The following is a 19,288-nucleotide window of genomic DNA, read 5'->3' on the forward strand; positions in this document are numbered from 1 at the left end:
CTTCACCTCCCTTCTCTGTTTGCCCTCACTCTCTCTTACCGGTCTTCGTCCCACCTCCTCCTCCCTCTCCTTGCCTCCTCCTCCCTCTCCTTGCCTCCTCCTCCCTCTCCTTGCCTCCTCCTCCCTCTCCTTGCCTCCTCCTCCCTCTCCTTGCCTCCTCCTCCCTCTCCTTGCCTCCTCCTCCCTCTCCTTGCCTCCTCCTCCCTCTCCTTGCCTCCTCCTCCCTCTCCTTGCCTCCTCCTCCCTCTCCTTGCCTCCTCCTCCCTCTCCTTGCCTCCTCCTCCCCCCTCTCCTTGCCTCCTCCTCCCTCTCCTCGCCTCCTCCTCCCTCTCTTCGCCTCTTCCTCCCTCTCTCCCCCTGTTTCCCTCCACCACTTCTCATCCCTTATTTCACAGGCTGCTGGTAAGGAGGTGGAGCGAGACTTTGATTCGGTGTACTCACGATTAGTGCTGTGTAAGACATACAGGTACATTTGCTGTTTTTCACAAGCTCAAACTTATTTTAGGAAACTTTACTCTGTATCTAACCCCGTGCTGTACCTGTCCTGGGAGTGTTTGATGGGGACAGTGCAGAGGGAGCTTTACTCTGTATCTAACCCCGTGCTGTACCTGTCCTGGGAGTGTTTGATGGGGACAGTGTAGAGGGAGCTTTACTCTGTATCTAACCCCATGCTGTACCTGTCCTGGGAGTGTTTGATGGGGATAGTGTAGAGGGAGCTTTACTCTGTATCTAACCCCGTGCTGTACCTGTCCTGGGAGTGTTTGATGGGGACAGTGCAGAGGGAAGTTTACTCTGTATCTAACCCCGTGCTGTGCCTGTCCTGAGAGTGTTTGATGGGGACAGTGTAGAGGAAGCTTTACTCTGTATCTAACCCCGTGCTGTACCTGTCCTGAGAGTGTTTGATGGGGACAGAGTACTGCGGTAAGTTAGAAATTTGTTCCTCCATCTGTAACAATAAAAGGTTGTTCGACCAGTAACAGTAACGTGAGCATGACTCTGGCCCAGGTGATTTTAAATAACTTGCTTTAATATCTATTGACTAGAAACAGGATTGTACTTACGCGACTATTCAATATTAAGTTAAAGCAATGACTGTAGCCTGGTTTCCCCATCGACTCGAGGTGTTTAATTTGACCTCTGGCACCAGACTTGCTACTTGCTACTCCTGTACTTGTGTTCAATAAGCCACAGTGTAATTAGGTGCACACTTGTTTCTGACCATTCCTTTTAGTTAGCCATGGATTGATTATCTGTAAGTTTGAAAAACGCATTCTCAGCACGATTGCCAGTCTTCGCTTTTTTTTTCCCAAATTAAATTCCAATTGATTTTGGAACCTTTGACATTTATTTAAGATGCGGCCAACCACAAATTTTTTTTCAAATTACGGCCATGGAGGTGACGGAAGATCCTTCAATCATTTCTTTTTTTTATTTGGGGCACTTTTTTCTGAGCAAGGTCAGTCTTTTGTCTGGTCTCAAAAGCACAGCGAGCGAGCGCTGGAACCCGGAAATAAAAACAGAAGAATTCTGCAAAAAAAGCACAGCGGGTCTGGCAGCATCTGTGGCGAAAGAAGCCAGGGTCAACATTTCGGATCTGTGACCGTTCAACAGGTAGTTTTCCTGAGTTGAGAAGTCTGGGATCTGAATTGTTGGCCTCGAGCTTTTGGTCAGTGGCCAAGCTGCTGCCCACGAGGATTTTGCTGGCCGGGTTCGACAAGCCCATCTCTTCTGCCCCAATTCCAGCAAGCGGAATCGGGTTGGGGGAAGGAGGGGGTTTCGCTGCCTTTTTTCTGCCATTTCCTAAGTTTTTAAAGTCTTTGGGTAGGTGGGTGGTCAGTCAGAGGAGTAGTCAGCTCGGTATTGTGTTGGTCTGGGTAGAGGGAGGGTCACGGTTGTTGTGTTATGTACTCTGGGATAACGCAGGCTGCAACTCGATGCAGCTTTGACCAAAAGATCCTCCAGACGTTGAAGTAAGTTCAGTGTGATTTATTGAACCATTAGCACAGTTCTCTATGAGTTCGACTCTCCTGCTAATCTTGCTATAGTAACTCAGTCTAACTAACCAGTCTGCTCTAAGCCACGCGGTGGGTGTGATGCTTCTGATCTGCCCCGCCCTACTCTCTAAATGTCGCCTGTAGAAAGAGACAGAGCATGTGTGCCCTGTCCTTATTTATGGGTTGTGTAATGCCCCCTTGTGGTAGTGTCACCTCTGGGTGTCTTGACTGCCCATTGGTCGTGTCCTATTCTATGTGTTCATTAGCTGTATGTCTGCATGTCATGACGTCTCAGGTGCTCCCTCTAGTGCTTACTTAGTCGTAGTGTATCTACATTAACCCCTTGTGTATTTACAGTGATGCATATCACCACAACGGTGTGGTTGGGTTGGTGGATAGTTGGGTGCTCAGGAGGGTTTATGGGCTCTCGACGTGGCGGAGGGGAGGTGATTGGTTAGGGGAAGCTGGGGTGCTGCGTGCGGTTGTGGAGTTTCACAGCAGTTAAACCAGGTTTTAAGCAGACTAACGTTTCCAGGGTAAGTGTCCAGGTAAGAGAGCACAGATAAACGGTCTCGGGGTGGGCGGCTGTTAGTAGTTGGGTCCTGCAAATATTAGTGCCAGGGCCACAGATGTTCACAATTGATAACGAATGGGGACCGATATTTCCAAATTTGTTGATGACACAAAACTAGATGGGAATGTAAGTAATGAGGAGGAGGCATCAAGGAGACTCGGAGAGGTTACGTGACTGAGCAAGAACATGGCGGATGGAATATAATGTGATGAAGTCTGAAGTTATTCACTTTGGTAGAAAAAAAAGAAAGGCAGAGTGTTTCTCAAACTGGGAGAAGTTGGGAAGTGGTGACGTCCGAAGGGACCTGGGTGTCATTGTTCATGAGTCACTAAAAGTTAGCAGGCAGGGGCAGCAAACACTTAGGAAGGCAAATGGGATGTTGGCCTTCATTGCAATGGCATTTGAGTGCAGGAGTAAGGATGTCTTGCTGCAATTGTGTTGAGCCTTGGTGCGACCTCACCTGGAGTATTGTACACCGCTTTGGTCCCCTTATCTAAAGAAGGATATATTTGGAAGGATATAGACGGAGCTCAACAGAGAGGTTCACCAGACCAATCGCAGGGGTGGCGTAGGAAGGTGCGGTTAAAGTCGATGATCAGCCATGATCTAATTGGGCAGCACGGTAGCACAGTGGGTAGCACTGTTCCTTCACAGCGCCAGGGACCCGGGGTCGATTCCCCGCTGGGTCACTGTCTGTGCGGAGTCTGCGTGTCCTCCCCGTGTCTGCGTGGGTTCCCTCCGGGTGCTCCGGTTTCCTCCCACAAGTCCCGAAAGACGTGCTTGTCAGGTGAATTAGACATTCTGAATTCTCCCTCGGTGTACCCGAACAGGCACCGGAGTGTGGGAACCAGGGAATTTTCACAGTAACTTTATTTAAAGTGTGAATGTAAGCCCACTTGTGACAATGATAAAGATTATTAATTGAATGGTGGAGCAGGCTCGATCGGCCGATTGGCCTACAGTTGCTTCGATGTCTCGTGTATCTATCACAAGTGTCTGCCCTGAGCTTAGGATGGAGTCTCAGGCAGCAGGGAATCAACCCATTGGAAGTTCAACCCTCCCGGGAAATTGCGACATATGTCGGGACTTCTGTAGGATCTCGATGCACATCTCCCAAGGTACGTCCCATCTCCGACAGTCCAGAGAGGGGCAGATCGGGGCCGTTAATTCGGTTTCTCTCTCCACTGGTTCTGCCTGACCTGCTGAGAATTTCCAGCCCTTCTTTCTCCTGTTGTGAATCTGCTCACAACAAACACACTCAGATGCAACCACGGTGGTTAAAGAAGCAGCATCACCTGCAATGTCCCAAAATCACGTGAACTTTAACCCTTTATCCACTTCAAATTATTGTAACATTTTAAAGTTCGAAACTGCCAACTTGTGTAATAATCTCATCGTATTAGCAACTTGTAGACAGAATCAGATCATTTACAATAATCAAAATTTCATTCTGGCTGCAAAAAAATTTGCGTCCATGATTCCTATCTAATTCAGACCAATATTTTATTAAGTAAAAAGTGGTTGGCACCGCTGCCTCACAGCGCCAGGGGCCCGGGTTCAATTCTGACCTCAGGTGACTGTCTGTGTAGAGTTTGCACGTTCTCCCCGTGTCTGCGTGAGTTTCCTCCGGGTGCTCCAGTTTCTTCCCACGGGTCCAAATATGTGCAGTTTTGGAGGATTGGCCATGATAATTTGCCCCTTAATGTCCAACGGTAGGTGGGGTTAAGAGAATAGGGTGTGGAGTGGGCCTAGGTTGGTCTTTCAGAGGATCAGAGAAGACTTTTTTTTAAATATAAATTTAGTGTAACCAATTTTTTTCCCCCAATTAAGGGGCTATTTAGTGTGGCCAATCCACCTACCCTGCCCAATTTTGGGTTGTGGGAGGAAACTGGAGCACCCGGAGGGTGAGACCCATGCAGACATAAGGAAAATGTGCAAACTTCACACGGACAGTGACCCGGGGCCGGGATCGAATCCGGGTCCTCAGCGCCGTGAGGCAGGAGTGCTAACCACTGCGCCACCGTGCTGCCCTGGGTCGGTGCAGACTCGATGGCTGAATGGCTGCATCTTGCACTGTAGGGATTCTATGATTGTATGAAACACAATGCAGAACTGGTTAATAGTACATATACATACAGAAACTCAGTAAATTAATCTTTATTATTGTCACAAGTAGGCTTAAATTATCACTGCAATGAAGTTACTGTGAAAATCCCCTAGTTGCCACATTCCAGCGCCTGTTCGGGTACACACAGGGAGAATTCAGAATGTCCAATTCACCTAACAAGCTCTTGGGGCTAAAGGCATCAAGGGAAATGGGGGGGGCGAAGAAGCGGGATCAGGGTATTGAACTTGATGATCAGACATGATCATAATGAATGGCGGAGATGGCTCGAAGGGACAAATTTTTTTATCATAGAATTTACAGTGCAGAAAGAGGCCATTCGGTCCATCGAGTCTGCACCAGCCCTTGGAAAGAGCACCCTACCCAAGCCGACACCGCCACCCTATCCCCGTAACCCCACCTACCCTTTTTTGGACACGAAAGGCAATTTAGCATCGCCAATCCACCTAATCTGCACATCTTTGGACTGTGGGAGGAAACCGGAGCACCCGGAGGAAACACACGCAGACACGGGGAGAACGTGCAAACTCCGCACAGACAGTGACCCAATCGGGAATCGAACCTGGTGCTGTGAAGGAACATTGCTAACCACTGTGCTACCGTGCCATCTGTAGTCAGTTGTTCATAGATAGGTTTATGTTAAGCTAAGATATGAAAATGAAATGAAAATCGCTTATTGTCACGTGTAGGCTCAATGACGTTACTGTGAAAAGCCCCTAGTCGCCACTTTCCGGCACCTGTTCGGGGAGGCTGGTACGGGAATTGAACCCACGCTGCTGTCCTTCCTTGGTCTGCTTTAAAAGCCAAAGGCAGGTATATGGAGTTAGGTCACAGATCAGCCATGGTCTCATGGAATGGTAGGACAGGCTCGAAGGGCTGAATGGCCTACTCATGTTCCTATGATTATCCGTTACTTATCTAAATCTCATGGGTTGGGAGATGTCGATCACAAGGACACATCTCAAACTTATAGTAGCCAAATTAAAAATAACAGTGCCTAGGAAGCACTTAAATTGATTTAAAACGAGACAAAGCATCTTTAATTCAAATTGGATAAATGGCAATTTTAGCTGTAATTCGATTAAAACAAGGTTCTGAATCATCAGAGAAATTGTAAAGAGATTAGGAGAGAAATAAAATTAAAAACAATGAGGAAGGTGTGGATGAACCGTGAAATTACATGATTAAGGAACATAAAAACAGCAAACTATTTGCAGGCATGATTTTTTTTTTTAAAAAGCAGGTTGTGATGGGAATAGGACCTTTAAGAGGTAGACAGGATAATACTGTAGGTAATGTTGGAGCAGCGATAGACAACCTAAGCTGGTGAAGGGGCCGCCGCATGAGTGACCCTTCTTCATCTCGGGAGGCAGCAAGATTGAAATCGGGCTTGTTCACTAACCGTGAATAAGATTCTGATTGCCACGCTACCAGAAGGATGTGGGGGCTTTGGAAGGCGGTACAGAAATGATTTACCAGGATGTTACCTGATATGGAGGGCATTAGCTATGAGGAGAGGTTGGAGAAACGTGGTTTGTTCTCACTGGAACGATGGAGGTTGAGGGGGTGACCTGATAGAAGTCTACAAGATTATGAGGGGCACAGACAGAGTGGATCGTCAGAAGCTTTTTCCCCCAGGGTGGAAGAGTCAATTACTAGGGGACATAGGTTTTAGTTGCGAGGGGGCAAGGTTTAGAGGAGATGTGCGAGGGAAGTTTTTTTATGCAGAGGGTAGTGGGAGCCTGGAACTCGCTGCCGGAGGAGGTGGTGGAAGTAGATACGATGGTGACTTTTAAAAAAAATAAATTTAGAGTACCCAATTTTTTTCCAATTAAGGGGCAATGTAGCGTAGCCAATCCACCTAACCTGCACATCTTTAGGTTGTGGGGGCGAAACCCATGCAGACACGGGGAGAATGTGCAAACTCCACACGGACAGTGACCCAGGGCCGGGATTCGAACCCGGGTCCTCAGCGCCGTAGGCATCAATGCTAACCGCTGCGCCACCGTGCTGCCCCTCGATGGTGACTTTTAAGGGGCGTCTTGACAAATACCTGAATAGGATGGGAATAGAGGGATATGGTCCCCGGAAGGGTCAGGGGTTTTAGTTCAGACGGGCAGCATGGTCAGTGCAAGCCTGTGCTGTAATTTTCTTTGTTCTTTGTAAATACATTTAATATGTGCCAATATTCCCAATCAAGTTTTAGAAAATGCGGAATCATTTATATATTAATTGAACTGTCTTCAAATGGTAAAAACAAAATAAATATTGACACTTTGGACACAGAGGGAGAGCACGGCTCTCACAGTCAATGTTGTGAGCAATCAGCACGTTCCTCACTTCACTCGGCCCTCGCTTAACGCGCGAATCACTTCAGCCATACCGGCAGGAAAAAAAACTACCTGGACGGAAATCAGAGAATGTGGCGACCCTGCGCGTGGGCAATGGTCAACAAAATGTCCCGTCAGCCGCACTCCGAACCCAGATGGGCCGCTGGTTGGCCACGACTGTGATAGAGAGCTGACAGAAATGGCCAATAACCATTTTGCTTTGGTATTGCTGAAGGGGATAAAACCTGCAGGCATGACTTTGCAATGACGAAATGAGGAACAAGATGAGTGCACCTAAAGTAACAAACAGCGATGTATTGTATAAACTCAACACGCACCAAGAGGATAAAAGGCCCAGGTCTGGACATTGTATCCATGCATTTAGAAAGAAACCAAGGAAGGGATATCAGCGCCATTGCTTAATGATTTGTTAGAAATATGTATAATGCCAGAGATCTGGCAGGTAGCTAATGTAATTCCTGTATTTAAGAAAGGGGACACAACATACGGTTTTACAGCACAGAAAGAGGCCCTTTGGCCCAACATGTCGAGGGAATTAAAGCCTAACATCAGTGGTCAGGACAATAATAGAAGTCTTTATAAAGGAAAGAATAGAAGAACATCGAGAAATATAATAATGAATAGTCAGCATGGATTTCAAAAGGGGAAATCTTGCTTGACCAACCTTATTGAATTTTTCGATAAGGTAACAGAGTGTAGACAATGGTAACGTAGTAGATGTAATTTATCCAGATTTTCAAAAAGCTTCAAAAAGCCCTCGAGGCGGTGGAGTAGTGGTATTGCCACTGGACTAGTAATTGAGAGACGCAGGGCAATTCTCTGGGGACCCGTATTCGAATCCCGCCACAGCAGATGGCAAAATTTGAATTCAATAAAAATCTATAATTAAAAGACAAATGATGCCCATTGTCGTAAAAACCCATCTGGTTCAGTCGTGTCCTTTAGGGAAGGAAATCTGTCATCCTTACCTGGCCTGGCCTATGTGTGACTCCCAATCCACAGCAACGTGGTTGACTCTTAAATGGCCTCAGGGATGGGCAATAAATGCTGGCCCAGCCAGCGACGCTAAACATCCCATGAACATGTTTTTTTTTAATGAATTAAGTCAGAATATGGAGCTAGCGGGCAGTTTTCAAAAAGACGAGAAATAGCAACGGGAGTAGGCCATTCAACCCATCGAGCCAGCCCCTCTATTCAATAAGATCACAGCTGATGGGATTGTGGCCTTAATGCCACTTTCCTGCCAGATCTCCCCATGTCAATCGTTAATCTGTCTAACTCAGCCTTGATCCAGTGACCCAGCCTCCACTGCTCTCGTGGAAGAGAATTGAATGAGCAGAGACTGCGAGAAGAAATTCCTCCTCATGCCAGACTTGGATGAGAGACCCCATATTTCTGAACTGCGCCCCTAGTTCTAGATTCTCCTGTCAGGGGCAACATCAGCATCTACCCTGTCAAGCTCCCTTAGAATCTTGTATGTTTCAATAATATCACCTCTGTCTTCTCAACTTCAGTAAGTTTAGGCCCAAACTACTCAGACCTTTCCTCATCAGACACCTCATTCCAGGTATCAGCCGGGTGAGCCTTCCCTGAACTGCTTCCAATGTCCCTCCTTAAGTAAGGATACTAGTGGCAGCATGGTGCCGCAAGTGGTTAGCACGGTTACCTCACGGCGCCGAGGTCCCAGGTTCGATTCCTGGCTTGGGTCACTGTCTGTGCGGAGTCTGCATGTTCTCCCCCGTGTCTGCGTGGGTTTCCTCCGGTTTCCTCCCACAGTCCAAAGATCTGCAGGTTCGGTGGATTGGCCATGCTAAATTGCCCTGAGTGTCCAAAAAAGGGTAGGTGGGGTTACGGGGATAGGGTGTCGGCTTGGGTAGGATGCTCTTTCCAAGGACTGGTGCAGACTCGATGGGCCGAATGGCCTCCTCCTGCACTGTAAATTCTATGATTAAAAAAATTTGTCCCTTCGAGCCATCTCCGCCATTCATTATGATCATGTCTGATCATCAAGTTTAATACCCTGATCCCGCTTCTTCCCCCCCCCCCCATTTCCCTTGATGCCTTTAGCCCCAAGAGCTATATATAATTCCTTCTTTGTATCATCAACACATTCGTCGACAATACTTTCATCCAAGTCATCAATATGGATCGTAAATTGTTGAGACTTGCAAGACTGCACTAGCCTAACCAATCTGATTGTAGCCCATTTAACTTGATTGTCCATGGTTATATGTCGCCCCATCACCATAAGCTTTTATCTTCTGCAGTATGTGACACCTTATAATTTAATCTTTAGTGTCACAAGTAGGCTTACATTAACACTGCAATGATGTGACTGCAAAGACCCCAGCTGCCACATTCCGGCAGCTGTTCGGGTACACGGAGAATTCAGAATTTCCAAATTACCTAACAGCACGTCTTTCGGGACTTGTGGGACGAAACTGGAGCACCCGGAGGAAACCCAAGCAGACGCCGGGAGAACGTGCAGACTTTGGCATCCAAACACACTTACATCTACTGATTCCCCTTTGTCCGGCCGGCTTGTTTCAACCTCAAAGAATGAAATGAAATGAAAATCACTTATTGTCACAAGTAGGCTTCAAATGAAGTTACTGTGAAAAGCTCCTAGTTGCCACATTCCGGCGCCTGTTCGGGGAGGCTGATACGGGAATCGAACCGTGCTGCTGGCCTGCCTCGGTCTGCTTTAAAAGCCAGTGATTTAGCCCTATGCTAAACAGCCCCTATAATAATAGCTTATTGTCACAAGTAGGCTTCAATGAAGTTACTGTGAAAAGCCCCTAGTCGCCACATTCCAGCGCCTGTTTGGGGAGGCTGGTGCAGGAATTGAACCTGCACTGCAGCCTTGTTCTGCATTACAAACCAGCTGTTTAGCCCTCTGTGCTAAGCCAGCTGCTCTAATGTATTTACCAACAATTAACAATTTGGTCTTTGGATTCAAAAAGACAAAATTTAAATTAGTGGGAAGTCTCCAGATTGATAGCGGGAGGTGATAGTGAATACTGAGGACCACAACAAATTGTGGGCAGACATTAAAAAACTGAAGAATGAGCAATTGTCAAATGTTATGTTTGACACGCCATGTGAGTTAGTACGTACTGGTGAGAAGATCAGGCAGGCCATTTATTACTTGGGCGATACAAGTCGAGATAAGGAGCAAAAGGATCAGCATATCAATACATCAATCAGTTCAAAAGAAAAGTTGTGCCAAAGATTGGGGCAGCACGGTAGCATTGTGGATAGCACAATCGCTTCACAGCTCCAGGGTCCCAGGTTCGATTCCGGCTTGGGTCACTGTCTGTGCGGAGTCTGCACATCCTCCCCGTGTGTGCGTGGGCTTCCTCCGGGTGCTCCGGTTTCCTCCCACAGTCCAAAGATGTGCAGGTTAGGTGGATTGGCCATGATAAATTGCCCTAGTGTCCAAAATTGCCTTTAGTGTTGGGTGGGGTTACTGGGTTATGGGGATAGGGTGGAGGTCTTGGTGGAGCTCTTGGAGTTGTTGACCTTGGATTCAAAAAGGCAAAATTTAAATTGGTGGGAAGACTCCAGATTGATAGCGGGAGGTGATAATGAATACTGAGGAGGACCACAACAAATTGTGGGCAGACATTAACAAACTTGAGAATGAGCAATTGTCAAATATTAGGTTTGATACGCCATGTGAGTTAGTACGTACTTTTCCAAGAGCCGGTGCAGACTCGATGGGCTGAATGGCCTCCTTCTGCACTGTAAATTCTATGATTAGCAAGGCCAGTGTTTTTCAAAAAAAGCAATCTACTTTATTTCTAAAGAGGTAGAATGGAAAAGTGGGGAGGTTAATACTGTACTTGGTTTATTGAACCTTGGTTTGACCACACTTAAAGCACTGAGTGTGATACTGGTCACTGTGTTATAAAAAGGATAGAGAGGCGCAGGAGAAAGTGCAGAGAAGATTTACAAGGATTTACTAGGAATGTGGGTTTACACGTCAGGAAAGGATTGACAGACTGAGTCACTTTCGCCTTGAAAAGGGAAGGCTGAGGGGTGACCTAATTGAGATCTTTGAAATTCTGAAAGGTTTTGATGGAGTGGATACTGAGCGAATGTTTCCACTCGTGGGGGAGAGCATTTACTGGAGACCTTCAGCGTAAGGAATTCGTCTTTGTTCAGAGAATGGTAAGAATGCGGAACTCTCTACGACAGGGAGGGTCTGTAGCAAATGGTAAAGATGTATTTAAGGGGAACATACGCAAGCAATGTATGGGAGAAGGGACTCGAGAGTTCCGATGGTAGGTTTATATGAAAGATGGGGGGAGGCTCGAGTGGTATAAATGCTGGCATGCACTGATTGGGCCGAATGGCCTGTTTCTGTGATGTACATTCTGTCTAATTCTGCGTTGTCTTCAGCTCAGTGACAGGTAAATTTATTAATGTTTTTAAAAAACAGTTTTGACACTTTAACGAATGTTATGAGCTTTTAAATCTGTTACAAAAGCGTTAAAATATTTAAGCCTGTCAAGCTGGGGTGACGATTCCCAGCAGAGATTGTACTGCACAGGGTGACGATTCCCAGCAGAGATTGTACTGTACAGGATGACGATTCCCAGCAGATTGTACTGTACAGGGTGACGATTCCCAGCAGAGATTGTACTGTACAGGATGACGATTCCCAGCAGAGATTGTACTGTACAGGATGACGATTCCCAGCAGATTGTACTGTACAGGGTGATGATTCCCAGCAGAGATTGTACTGTATAGGGTGACGATTCCCAGCAGAGATTGTACTGTACAGTGTGACGATTCCCAGCAGAGATTGTACTGTACAGGGTGACGATTCCCAGCAGAGATTGTACTGTACAGGGTGACAATTCCCAGCAGAGATTGTACTGTACATGGTGACGATTCCCAGCAGAGATTGTACTGTGCAGGGTGGCAAGTCCCAGCAGAGATTGTACTGTGCAGGGTGGCAATTCCCAGCAGAGATTGTACTGTACATGGTGACGATTCCCAGCAGAGATTGTACTGTGCAGGGTGGCGATTCCCAGCAGAGATTGTACTGTACTGGGTGACGATTCCCAGCAGAGATTGTACTGTACTAGGTGACGATTCCCAGCAGAGATTGTACTGTACAGGGTGACGATTCCCAGCAGAGATTGTACTGTACAGGGTGACGATTCCCAGCAGAGATTGTACTGTACAGGGTGACGATTCCCAGCAGAGATTGTACTGTACATGGTGACGATTCCCAGCAGAGATTGTACTGTGCAGGGTGGCAAGTCCCAGCAGAGATTGTACTGTGCAGGGTGGCAATTCCCAGCAGAGATTGTACTGTACATGGTGACGATTCCCAGCAGAGATTGTACTGTGCAGGGTGGCGATTCCCAGCAGAGATTGTACTGTACTGGGTGACGATTCCCAGCAGAGATTGTACTGTACTAGGTGACGATTCCCAGCAGAGATTGTACTGTACTGGGTTCAATTCCGACCTTGGGTCACTGTCTGTGTGGAGTCTGCACCTTCGCCCCGTGTCTGTGCAGGTTTCCTCCCACAGTCTAAAGATGTGCGGGTTAAGTGGATGGACCACGCTAAATTGTCGCTCAGTGTCCCTACGGTTAGGTGGGGTTATGGGGATAGGGTGGGAAGTGGGCATAGGTAGGGTGCTCTTTCGGAGGGTCGGTGCAGATGCGATGGGCCAAATGGCCTCCTTCTGCGTTGTAGGGATTCTGTGAAAGTGGAGTTAAGACCGCAATCAGATCAGCCACGATCTTATCGAATGGTGGAGCTGGCTCGATGGGCCGAATGGCCAGCTCCTATTTTGTACAATCTTATAGGGGGTGTACAGTTGGTTATTTTGTGTAGTTTGAAGCTCGGCTCCCATTGGTTAATGTATGTTTATTATTACAGATTGGATGAAGATGGAAAGGTGCTGACTCCAGAGGAACTGCTGTATAGGGTGAGTGCCGGGGCTGAGGGGGGGGGTGTCAGGTTGAGTGCTGGGGTCAGGGCTGGGGAGGGGTCGGTCTGAGAGCTGGGGCTGAGCGGGGGAGGGGGAGGGGCTGGAGCCGTGGCTGAGGGGGGTGTCAGGATGAGTGCTGGGGTCAGGGCTGGGGAGGATCGGTCTGAGAGCTGGGGCTGAGCGGGGGAGGGGGCTGGAGCCGGGGCTGAGGGGGGGTGTCAGGATAAGTGCTGGGGTTAGGGCTGGGGAGGGTCGGTCTGAGAGCTGGGGCTGAGCGGGGTGGGGGGGGGGGGGGGGGGGGGGGGGGGGCTGGAGCCGGGCTGAGGGGGGGTGTCAGGATGAGTGCTGGGTCAGGGCTGGGAGGGTCGGTCTGAGAGCTGGGGCTGAGCGGGGAGGGGGAGGGGGCTGGAAGCCGGGGCTGAGGGGGGTGTCAGGATGAGTGCTGGGGTCAGGGCTGGGGAGGGTCGGTTCTGAGAGCTGGGCTGAGCGGGGGAGGGGGCTGGAGCCAGGGATGGGGGGGGGTGTCAGGATGAGTGCTGGGGTTAGGGCTGGGGAGGGTCGGTCTGAGAGCTGGGGCTGGGAGGGGGAGGGGGCTGGAGTCGGGGCTGAGGGGGGTGTCAGGATGAGTGCTGGGGTCAGGGCTGGGGAGGGTCGGTCTGAGAGCTGGGGCTGAGCGGGGGATTGGGTGGGGGGGGGGGGGCTGGAGCCGGGGGCTGAGGGGGGTGTCAGGATGAGTGCTGGGGTGAGGGCTGGGGAGGGTCGGTCTGAGAGCTGGGGCTGAGCGGGGGAGGGGGCTGGAGCCGGGGCTGAGGGGGGGTGTCAGGATGAGTGCTGGGGTCAGGGCTGGGGAGGGTCGGTCTGAGAGCTGGGGCTGGGAGGGGGAGAGGTCAGGGCTGGGGAGGGTCGGTCTGAGAGCTAGGGCTGAGCGCGGGAGGAGGGGGGGGGGGCTGGAGCCAGGGCTGAGGGGGGTGTCAGGATGAGTGCTGGGGTCAGGGCTGGGGAGGGTCGGTCTGAGAGCTGGGGTTGAGGGGGGAGGGGGCTGGAGCCGGGGCTGAGGGGGCCCACTCCCACTCTGGACTGGTTTATCCGGCCAGGCCCTGTGTTCACACTGAGGGAACCCCCCGCCCCACACTCACGTGCTGCCCACTGCCGCCGAGAGGGTAGAGTCAGATCCGATCTAGAAGCTCAAAACTGGGCACCCGCGAAGCAATGTGGACATCAGCAGCCGAATCGTATTCAACCGCAATCTCTTTTTAAAATAATTTTTATTCAAATTTTTCAACAACAAATTTTCTCCCAACAGTAAAGTAAACCAGGTGTAGAACTAAACCGAAAAAGAAATCTCCCCCCCCCAGTACAAAGCGATAAATTAATAACTTAATAACAATACAAAAGAGAAGAAAATAGCAAATACACCATCGCAAAAACAAACCCCCTTATTAAACCCCGAAACCCCCCCAAGGTGCAGGCTGGGAGGGCCGAAGGGCCTGTTCCTGTGTTGTAATTTTCTTTGTTCTTTGTTCTCCAGCCTGATGAACCCGGCCATATCATTATCCAGGCCTCCGTGCTCGGGGGCTTCGCGTCCCTCCACTGTAAGAGAATCCTACGCCGGGCTACTGGAGACGCAAAGGCCAGGGTACCGGCCTCTCTCGCCTCCTGCACTCCCGGCTCCGATGCTACCCCCAAAGATCACGGGCCCCCAGCCCGGCTCTACCCTGAAACCGACCACCTTGGACAAAGCCTCCGCAACCCCCCTCCAGAACCTCTCCAACGCCGGACAAGCTCAAAGCATGTGGGTGTCGTTCGCCGGGCCTCCCGAACACCTACCACACCTGTCCTCTCCCACAAAGAACCGGCTCATCCTGGCCCCCGCCATGTGCGCCCTATGCAGCACCTTCAGCTGAATTAAGCTGAGCCGTGCGCAAGAAGAGGACGAATTCACCCTCCCCAGGGCATCCGCCCATGTCCCATCGTCGATCTCTTCCCCTAGCTCCTCCTCCCACTTCGCTTTCAGCTCTTCCACTGAGGCCTCCTCCTCTTCCTGCATCTTCTGATAAATCGCCGAGATCCTACCCTCACGACCCCACGACCCCGAGAGCACCCTATCCTGCACCCCCCTAGGCGGCAGCAGCAGGAACTCCGCCACCTGCCGCTTAACAAAAGCCCTAATCTGCATATACCTGACAGCATTCCCAGGGGGGAGGCCCCACTTCCCCTCCAACTCCTCTAAAGTCGCAAACTTCCCATCGAGGAAAAGGTCCCCCACCCGCCTGATGCCTGCCCTATGCCAACTCAAAAACCCACCATCTATTCTCCCTGGTAGCAACCAGTGATTGCCCCATATCGGGGCCCACACTGAGGCCTTCACGTCCTCCCTGTGCCGCCTCCACTGCCCCCAAATTTTGAGGGACGCCACCACTACCGGACTCGTGGAATATCTTGCCGGGGAATGGAAACGGAACCGTCACCAATGCCTCCAAACTCGTGCCCACACAGGACGCCACCTCCAACCTCTTCCATGCGGCACCCTCCCCCTCCATCACCCACCTGTGAATCATTGCCACATTCGCAGCCCAGTAATACCCACACAGGTTGGGCAACGCCAAGCCGCCTACCTCCCTTCTTCGCTCCAGGAATACCCTCCTCACTCTCGGGGTCTTCCGCGCCCACACGAACCCCAGAATAATCTTGTTAACCCTCTTAAAAAAAGCCTTCAGAATCAATATGGGGAGGCACTGGAAAAGAAACAAAAACCTTGGGAGCACCGTCATCTTAACTGACTGGGCCCTACCTGCCAAAGAGAGTGGCAGCGCAACCCACCTCCTGAACTCCTCCTCCATCTGTTCCACCAGCCTCAAAAAGTTTAGCCTATGCAGGGCCCCCCAGCTCCTAGCCACGTGGACCCCAAGATATCTAAAGCTCCTCTCCGCCCTCTTCAACGGGAGCTCTCCTATCTCCCTCTCCCAGGTGCAGCACAAACAGCTCACTTTTCCCCAAGTTGAGCTTGTAGCCCAAAAAGTCCCCAAACTCCCCAAGTATCTTCAACACCTCTGGCATCCCCCCTCCGCCAATCCGCAATGTACACAGTAAATCATCTGCATACAGCGACAACCGGTGCCCCCCCCCCCCCTCCCCCCGCACGATCCCCCTCCAGTTCTTCGAACCCCTCAGTGCCATGACCAAGGGCTCAATCGCTAACGCAAAGAGCAGGGGGGACAGGGGGCACCCCTGCCTCCTCCCCCGGGGAAGCCGAAAGTCCTCTGACCTTCTCCTATTCATCACCACGTTCGCTACCTGGGGAGCTGTTACGGCAACCGCACCCAGTGATGAATCCCTCACCAAAACCCAAACCTCCTTAGCACTTCCCACAGGTAGCTCCACTCAACCCTGTCAAAAGCTCTTCTCCGCATCCATCGATGCTACTATTTCCGCCTCCCCAGACGCCGACGCCATCAATCATAACATTAAGAAGTCGCCGTACATTGACATTCAGCTGCCCTCCCCTTCACAACCCCGTTTGGTCCTCATGGATAACCATCGGAATCACATCTTCCACCTCCTGGACAGTACCCTTAGCAACAACTTTGCATCAGGTTGAGGAGCGAGATTGGCCTGTAAGACCCACACTGGAGGGGGTCCTTATCCCGCTTCAGGATCAGTGAGATTACTGCTCTAGACAGTCGGCTAGGGGCAGAGTACCCCCTCTTCCCTCGCCTCATTCAGGGTCCTCACAAGCAGCGGGCCAGCAGATCTGAAAACTTCTTATAAAACTCCACCGGGAACCGTCAGGCCCCGGGTGCTTTCCCTGTCTGATGCTTCCCAGCGCCTCCATCAGCTCCACCAACTCGATTGGGGCCCCCAGACCCTCAACCCGTCATCCTCTACTCTTGGGAACTCCCAGTCTACTCCAGAAAGCGGTCCATTCCGCCCACCTCCCTAGGGGGCACCGCCCTGGTACAGCCACCGTAGAAGGATCTGAAAGCCCCCATAATGTCCCTGCAACCCCGCACCAAGTTCCCTCTACATCTGTGACTCCCCCTATCTCTCTCGCTGCCTCCCACTTCCGGAGCTGGTGGGCCAGCATCCGACTTGCCTTCTCCCGTACTCATATAGCCCCCTGCGCCCTTCTCCACTGCGCCTCCGCCTTCGGGTGGTCAGTATATCAAACTCCGCTTGGAGACTGCGACGCTCTCCTGTCCACCTCCTGTCCACCCTTACCATTTCTTCCACCAGCTCCCCTCTCAACCTCTCCCCCCTCTCCCCCTCTCCCTGTACGCCTGAATATATCAGCCCCCCTAACCACTGCCGTCAGCGCTTCCCAAACCACCCCAACTTGCACCTCCCCGCTATTGTTGGCTTACAGATATTCCTCGTTCCCTACGGACCCCCCCCCCCACATACTTCCTCCTCTGCCAGAAGCCCCACATCTAACCTCCACAGCGGGCGCTGATCCTTCCCCTCCCCCAGGTCCACCGAAACAACCGCAATATCTAACCACATGGCCCGGTGTAGACCTCACTCTGCCATTACCGTCAGTCCAAGGATCAAACCTCAGTTCAAGGAAGAGTTGGCGGGAGGAACGCCAGGCATTCCGAGAAACGAGGTGTCAACCTGGTGAAGCTGTGACTCCCATTACATGCGCGCTAAATTCAGAAAAATGATTTACAGTGCAGAAGGAGACCATTCAGCTCATTGAGTCTGCACCGGCCCTTGTAGAACATTCTACCTAAGCCTCCACCCTCTCTGTAACCCCATCTAACCTTTTGGACACGAAAGGCAATTTAGCATGGCAAAATTACAGGGGCTGTTTAGCACAGGGCTAAATCGCTGGCTTTGAAGGCAGACCAAGCAGGCCAGCAGCACGGTTCGATTCCCGTAACAGCCTCCCCGAACAGGCGCCGGAATGTGTCGACTAGGGGCTTTTCACAGTAACTTCATTTACAATAAGCGATTTTCATTTCATTTCATTTCATTCAAATCCACCTAACCTGCACATCTTTGGACTGAGGAGGAAACCGGAGCATCTAGAAGAAAACTCACGCAGACAGGGGAGAACGTGCAAACTCCGCACAGGCAGTGACCCAGCGGAGAATCGAAACTGCAACCCTGGAGCTCTGAAGCAACTGTGCTAACCACTATGCTATCGTGCTGCCGACTGTCTTTATACTAAACTTTGCTTCATCTTCTTTCAGGCTGTCCAGTCAGTTAACATGAGTCACGACGCCGCACACGCTCAGATGGATGTGAAATTCCGATCGCTCGTATGTGTCGGACTGAAGTAAGTGATGATCTTCAATCCCTGACTTTATAATCCTCGGCCTTGGAGACCGAGCAGGGGGCAAATGGTGGTCGTGTGCGTGGTTCAGGGCTGGGTGCGCACTGGTTTGACGTCCCTACCCGAAAACACAACATCACAAATCAGAAGGAAAGTTGGGCTAAAAGCGTATTTTGGGGGGGGGTGTAAATTATCAAGTAAGGCCAATGAACCCTGTAATGTATGGGGAGGGGGCGCAAGAAACAATTAGATGGCAAAAGAGGTTTCAGGGAGAAGGTGGAAAGCAGGATGCGTGGAATTGGCCAAAAATAGAACTGTGTTGGCTTAATGTCGTCTTCAGAGGATACTGAAAGTCTGCAGAGGGTTTGGATAGGTTAAGTGAATGGCGAAGGTCTGGCAGATGGAATACAATGTTGCCAAATGTGAGGTTATCCATTTTGGTAAAAATAACAGCAAAAGGGATATTAATTAAAGGATAAAATATTAAAACATGTTGCTGTGCAGAGAGACCTGGGTGTGCTAGTGCATGAAGTTGGTTTATATGTACAACAGTGATTAAGAAGGCAAATGGAGTTTTTTCCTTCATTGCGAGAGGGATGGAGTTTAAGACTAGAGAGGTTATGCTGCAATTGTGCACGGTGTTAGTGAGGCCACACCTAAAGTATGCGTCAGTTTTGGTCTCCTTACCTGAGAAAGGACGTACTGGCGCTGGAGGGTGTGCAGAGGAGATTCACTAGGTTAATCCCAGAGCTGATGGGGTTGGATTACGAGGAGAGGTTGAGTAGACTGGGACTGTATTTGTTGGAATTTAGAAGGATGCGGGGGAATAGATAGAATAGATGCGGGCAGGTTGTTTCCACTGGCGGGTGAAAGCAGAACTGGGGGGCATAGCCTCAAAATACGGGGAAGTAGATTTAGGACTGAGTTTAGGAGGAATTTCTTCACCCAAAGGGTTGCGAATCTATGGAATTCCTTGTCCAGTGAAGCAGTTGAGGCTCCTTCATTAAATGTTTTCA

The 19,288-nt window shown here is 50.2% G+C and overlaps 1 protein-coding gene across 1 annotated transcript in view; it reads left to right on the top strand.

Annotated features, from left to right (window-relative positions):
* The window catches only part of sgsm3 (small G protein signaling modulator 3), a 75,275-nt gene extending 56,981 nt beyond the window's left edge, over nucleotides 1-18,294 (top strand). The window contains exons 16-18 of the mRNA XM_038783820.1: nucleotides 396-466; nucleotides 12,946-12,994; nucleotides 18,190-18,294. Coding sequence (XP_038639748.1) covers nucleotides 396-466; nucleotides 12,946-12,994; nucleotides 18,190-18,279 — 210 coding nt within the window. The 3' untranslated portion in view covers nucleotides 18,280-18,294. The remainder of the gene's footprint in view (nucleotides 1-395; nucleotides 467-12,945; nucleotides 12,995-18,189) is intronic.
* The last annotated feature ends 994 nt before the right edge of the window (nucleotides 18,295-19,288 follow it).

This window comes from Scyliorhinus canicula, chromosome 23, assembly GCF_902713615.1.
Source record: "Scyliorhinus canicula chromosome 23, sScyCan1.1, whole genome shotgun sequence".
In the NCBI taxonomy this organism is placed as follows: Eukaryota; Metazoa; Chordata; class Chondrichthyes; order Carcharhiniformes; family Scyliorhinidae; genus Scyliorhinus; species Scyliorhinus canicula.